Genomic DNA, 5,307 nt, shown 5'->3' with positions numbered 1-5,307 from the left:
ATGAATTCGATAGTGGATTTGACATAGGTTTGATTTTAGTTGCGAAATAACAATAAGTTTGTCTCGATAAAATGTGGTGTACAAGATAGAACGCGGATTTTAAAGTAACTCAATCTGTTGGTAGTACAATTGAACTATAGTTTATTCAATCACTAGGGCGTAAAGTGTCTCTTTTAGACCCGAGCTCAAGTTTCTCCAAAATGAACGAGGATTGGAAAAAACACTTTTTACCCATGTTATGAACTATATTTACGTCATATTAGACTATTGTTTAGGCAAGAGTAAGAAAACTAAAATAACTTTCGTGTAAAGATAACCTCTTAAAACGACTTCCAACTTGTTTTCAATTTTACTAATCCAAACAAGCAGCTGTTCAGTAAATGATTCGATCATTTCGTCTAATACGATTTTGTTAGTCTAAATATTAATACTTACTATCGATACATCGACCTAATGACAATAATGTAACCAATTGACCTATTGACCTGATACCCATTGTTACCTATTGGCAATAATTGTTAATAATGTAACAATGAGTTACAACCAAACTACGATACATACTTCCAATATGACTAAAAGATATTTCTGCGTCCGAAAAGTGCTGCTATAACATAGGGACGATAGAATGTTTACGAGACGGTGCTCTGTAACCAAATTTCGGCTTGCGTTTATACTGTATCATTTTAAATGTTATTGTTAAAACGTTCAGTAAGATTATATCTAAAATTTAAATTTTCTTTTAGCTATCTACTAAGTATGTTCACAATCTTAGTATGGTTGAATAAATGTAGCCTACAATTAAATAAATACACGATTGTTTTGTGAAGTCAACTACTAATCTAATTCAACACTTATAAACAAATCGTAACTTTATTTATTTAGTAAATATTTATTCAAACAATAATGTTTACAAATAATTTATTAGCTAAAAATAGTTTGAGATTTGCTATTAGAAGGATATTTTATATTAGTGTAGTGTCTTATGGTGTGTATTATAAGAAGTTTTCCTATAGTTGTAAAACCAGTGTCATTCCTCCCGCAGTCCTTTCACCCACAATCTCGGAGGCAGTGGCGGCCGTACCAAGCGCGAGCGGCGACGAGATGCCGATGGCAGTGGCGCGGCTCATGACTGTGAAAGTGGAGGGAATGTGAGGAAGAAAGCGCCAAGGGTCAGTGAGAGGATAGGGTGTCATCATCTTCAGACATTTCACAAACAGACAACTGGAAGTCCTAAAACCGATAACTGTAAAGTCATTACAAAAAATGGGATTCGTTTGCTAAACAAAGATTTGTAGTTTGTTGTTACTGATTAGTCTTACAGTAGTGCGGTTTCTGTGTGCCGGGTGAACGAAAAAATAGATAACCATTAAGTTGAAATTGTGTATAAATAATGTAGGTGGTTTTAGGGGAAGATGTCTATCCCCTCCACTTGAACCTATCTTTAAAATCATACAGCTAAACAGCTGAGGTTTGCCAAAACATAAATCAGCTGCACCATTATATAGCAAAAATAGTATTGAGGGAACTTCCCCTCAAACCACCTAAATTTTGTGAAATGGAGTTTTTTTATAGCGACAACATCTAACGTAATATATGCATGAGTTTCATTTACATTTTCTTTTCGCGATCATATATACCTGATCGATTCCAACCAAAGGCGATTTATAATATAACAAAATACACAATTAAGTTTTAATTCTCGAATCAATGGTGGGTGTGTTACTTATAGAATGAAATTCAATTCCTGCACCCTCGTCTGGAGCACGGCGGATCTACTATGTAAACGCTTATTTTACCTGCAGTATGCTTATTTTTGCTGCTAAGCTTATTCCGATAAGTAGCTTTAAACTGGGTTTTTTTATAATCCTTTTAAAATTTTATTCGACTTGGTTTCCTTGTGATAAATTCAAAATCGTAAAATCACTTGCATGATAAAGACTAGGTGTGCCCAATTATAAAGAAGTAGGAACGAAACTTCAATAGTCTGACAATGATACGAAACTGGCCACATGATAGGTAAATAATACATCCGACATATAACGGAGAGCTTTAAGTACACGGAGTGTAAACAAATTTATGACACCACGACTAAGACGAAGTAGTTCAGTTTTCAGGATCAACATCGTAAATGAAGAGCAAGATATGAATTAAATTATAGTTTCTTTAATGATTGAAAGTATTTTTTGCTCAAGATCATTGGTTCCAAAAAGGTATGTTAAAAAATAGGTTGGAGAATGAGAAAGCTTTACATCTAAACTCTGTCCGAAAACTTGTCTACAAGTTGATTTGCTATATAGTGGGCCTGGACATGCAATTACATGATCGACCTACAATGTTTTTTTTTTTTATTTGGAAACCAATTACAGTAATACAAATTTTCAAGTAATACTAATAGGCATTTTTTACGCGATAAAATGCAAATACACAGACATTTGATTTTTATACATTAAGAGGATATCCTACAGGATGAATACTATCAAAAATCAAATCAACCTGGAAGAGGATGGTGGTAAAAAACGTAACACATCCAGCAAGGTTAATTAAGGTTGTCACGCAAATGTGACCTTTATTTCCACAAGTGTGTGATATGATGAAGGTCGATTTTGGTATATAACTAGCCCCTGTGACAATATGTCCATTATAGTACAGTACGTCGACAATATGCACAACGTAATTTTGTTCGCGACAACTTTGCTGTTTGCTGTTGCTTTGGTAAGACATTTTTATTAGTACACTGTTTATTTATTGCTACTAGAGTTAACTGATTCATTGGAATTCTTCCAGTAGCTGTCGATACGTACATTCTTTATTACCTACTGCACACTTTTCAACCGAATTTGATGACAAAATAAGGAAAAATGGAAAAAATACCTCTAGAGATTGATAACAGCTTTAATAAATTGATTTCTGAAACTAAATTTTGAACTTGAGATTTGAGCACAATACATTTTTTTGATTTCTTCAGGATTGCTGTAATAAGAAAATTAGGGTAACGTTGTAGCCTATTTATTGAATATTACTGTAGTTTATCTTAAAAATATTTGGGCTTGATGTGATTTTTTCCGTAGATATAATTAATGTTAAAAATTCAGGTCAAGCCTAAAACATGACAATATTTTGGTCTAAAAATTTCTTTGTTGATGTTGCTTATAAAAAACTAAGTTTTTTAGACACATTGTAACGTTATATTCTAATAAACAATTTTTTGATCCCAATCAAGAAATATTTAAAATCTTAATAAGACTATTGATGATTTTGTTAATCACTATTGTTATTGAATTTAATAAAAATAAATAAAATAGCTTTCAAATAATAACTAAATATTTCATATAAGAATAACTATTTTCATCTAACCCCTATTCCAATAAAAACACATAAGAAGAAGTTAGGGCTGTAGCGTAAACTCTTACCTAAAACATAAAAAACCCCAGTTGCAAAAAGATCATAATTTTTTTTACCTTTTTCCAATTGTAAAACTTACGTGTTATTCGAAGTGCCTGCGGTAAAAGATGCAGGTTATGTATACAGTAAGCAACACATACAGTATTCCTTTAATGTAGGCACACCACAATTCTCTATAGAGTAATCTTGAGATCAGACTGTTTTTTTGTTTTTTTTTACAGTTAAATCGTTATAAATTTATTAATAAAAGTAGCAAACCTAAATACTTAACAGCAAAATAATACTATACACTAATTACAATTATTTGGGATGAATCTTATTAACTCCCAATCGTGATTTGTATTGTTTAATTTTTGTGACTGCTCTAAAATGGTGGGTATTTCTAATATATTTTGTAGTAGAAATAATGATTTTGAAGTAAACTATCAAAATTCTGCTGTACTCATTCTCGATAGGTAACTCATTAGGTTCACATTGGTAGTATAACATAATCTTTGGTGTAATTTTGTATCAATGAGTACTTTGTCAATGTAGTAAAACAACAAAACGTTTTAAATATACTTCGTATTTGGTTAAAATACATATAATTGCAGGTTCAGTTGGGAATAGAGCACGATCCGTGTTTATTTTTACTAAGTTCAGCCACAGACTAACAAAAAGAAGCATGTTTAATCTAAGGTTCAGCTGTTTATAGAAAGGATATTTTTCTACCGATAATCAAGGGCAGGTGGAATTGGTTTCAACCCATCAAAAATGCATTTGGTTATCTACGCAATCTTCTAAATGCTAGTAAAACACTAAAAATAAGTGGTACCAGATTTTGAAAGCAATGGAAAGGATAACTGTTGACCATTAATGATCGAAATATGACTAAATGTTCCTTTCCACTATACCTTTCTAAGTGCTTGGTGCGTTTTCTGCCATCAAGCGTGAAATATGCCCCGCGGCCAGACAAAATTGGGAACGCTGCAGACCCGGCGTACTGAAAAAAAAACTGTTTCTCTAATTTATAATCTAGCGATTGCTCGATGTTTTTGTTTACATGCTTGAAATTCCAATTGGCAATAAGCATGCCGGTGCGACGTTACCACACAAAACGCTGTGGACTTGTATTAAAAGAGGCTCAACCTATCAATGATTATAATACGCACAGTGTTACACACATCACATGACTCTGGTAGCACAGGTGTCGTTATAACAATATTGACGAGGTACCTCACACTTTATTACTGTTCTAAATTGTATTCAACCACTTCAACCCTCTCATTTTCCAGACCACCGCAGCAGCTGAGTATCCATGGCAGTCACAAGAGGGCAAACACTTGGTCCACGACCAAGTAGAAGGCTGGAACCCAGAGACAGTAGCAGTAGGTATTCAAGATCTTCCCAGGGGTGTGGTGCATGACAGGGTGCGTAGACAGATGCCCCCGATGCCAGAGGTACCGTCCCCACCACAGGGGATGCCAGCCCCGCCTCAGCCCCCACAGGGATTGCCGTCCCCACCTGGAATGCCTTCATAGAGATCACCACGTACTAGTAGTTGATAGGCATACTACAATCAAAACTATTTTTTCTTGTTAAAATTGTTGTGAAGAGCTGAAAATCAAATAAATTGTAAATAAAATCTAAAACTCGTTTTACTTGTCTTGGATGTATTGGATTTGTGTTGGAAATCGAAAAAAGACAAAGAAAATAATATAAGTAAATAAAGGTGAGTTGAGACACGTTAACATAATTACTATATTATTGAATACATGTAAACAAACATTATATGCGAGTGGGGTAGACCGGTGTACTTGCTATACGTGATTGTCGAGTATAGAAACTATATGTTTGTACAGTACAGTAAATCATGTACAGTGAGAAATTCAGTTATAGTTATATTCATTATGTTTGTAAAGAGTG

General features: G+C 33.7%; 1 protein-coding gene across 1 annotated transcript; it reads left to right on the top strand.

The window, feature by feature from the left end:
* Positions 1-2,631: 2,631 nt before the first annotated feature.
* Positions 2,632-5,033, top strand: LOC129004192 (uncharacterized). The gene is made up of 2 exons (XM_054432664.1): positions 2,632-2,712; positions 4,677-5,033. Exons 1-2 carry the CDS (start codon positions 2,632-2,634, stop codon positions 4,920-4,922), a joined length of 327 nt encoding a protein of 108 aa, XP_054288639.1. The 3' UTR covers positions 4,923-5,033.
* The last annotated feature ends 274 nt before the right edge of the window (positions 5,034-5,307 follow it).

Source organism: Macrosteles quadrilineatus, unplaced genomic scaffold (genome assembly GCF_028750875.1).
Source record: "Macrosteles quadrilineatus isolate MER2022 unplaced genomic scaffold, UCM_ALF_1.0 Scaffold_9__3_contigs__length_116548681, whole genome shotgun sequence".
Classification (NCBI taxonomy): domain Eukaryota; kingdom Metazoa; phylum Arthropoda; class Insecta; order Hemiptera; family Cicadellidae; genus Macrosteles; species Macrosteles quadrilineatus.
This window is presented reverse-complemented; position numbering and strand designations above follow the sequence as displayed.

Excerpts from the sequence above, each read along its gene's own strand:
- LOC129004192 (XM_054432664.1), top strand. The coding sequence starts at position 2,632 with ATGTCCATTATAGTACAGTACGTCGACAATATGCACAACGTAATTTTG. Across the intron at positions 2,713-4,676 it reads TGCTGTTTGCTGTTGCTTTG|ACCACCGCAGCAGCTGAGTA; the intron begins GTAAGACATTTT and ends CTCATTTTCCAG.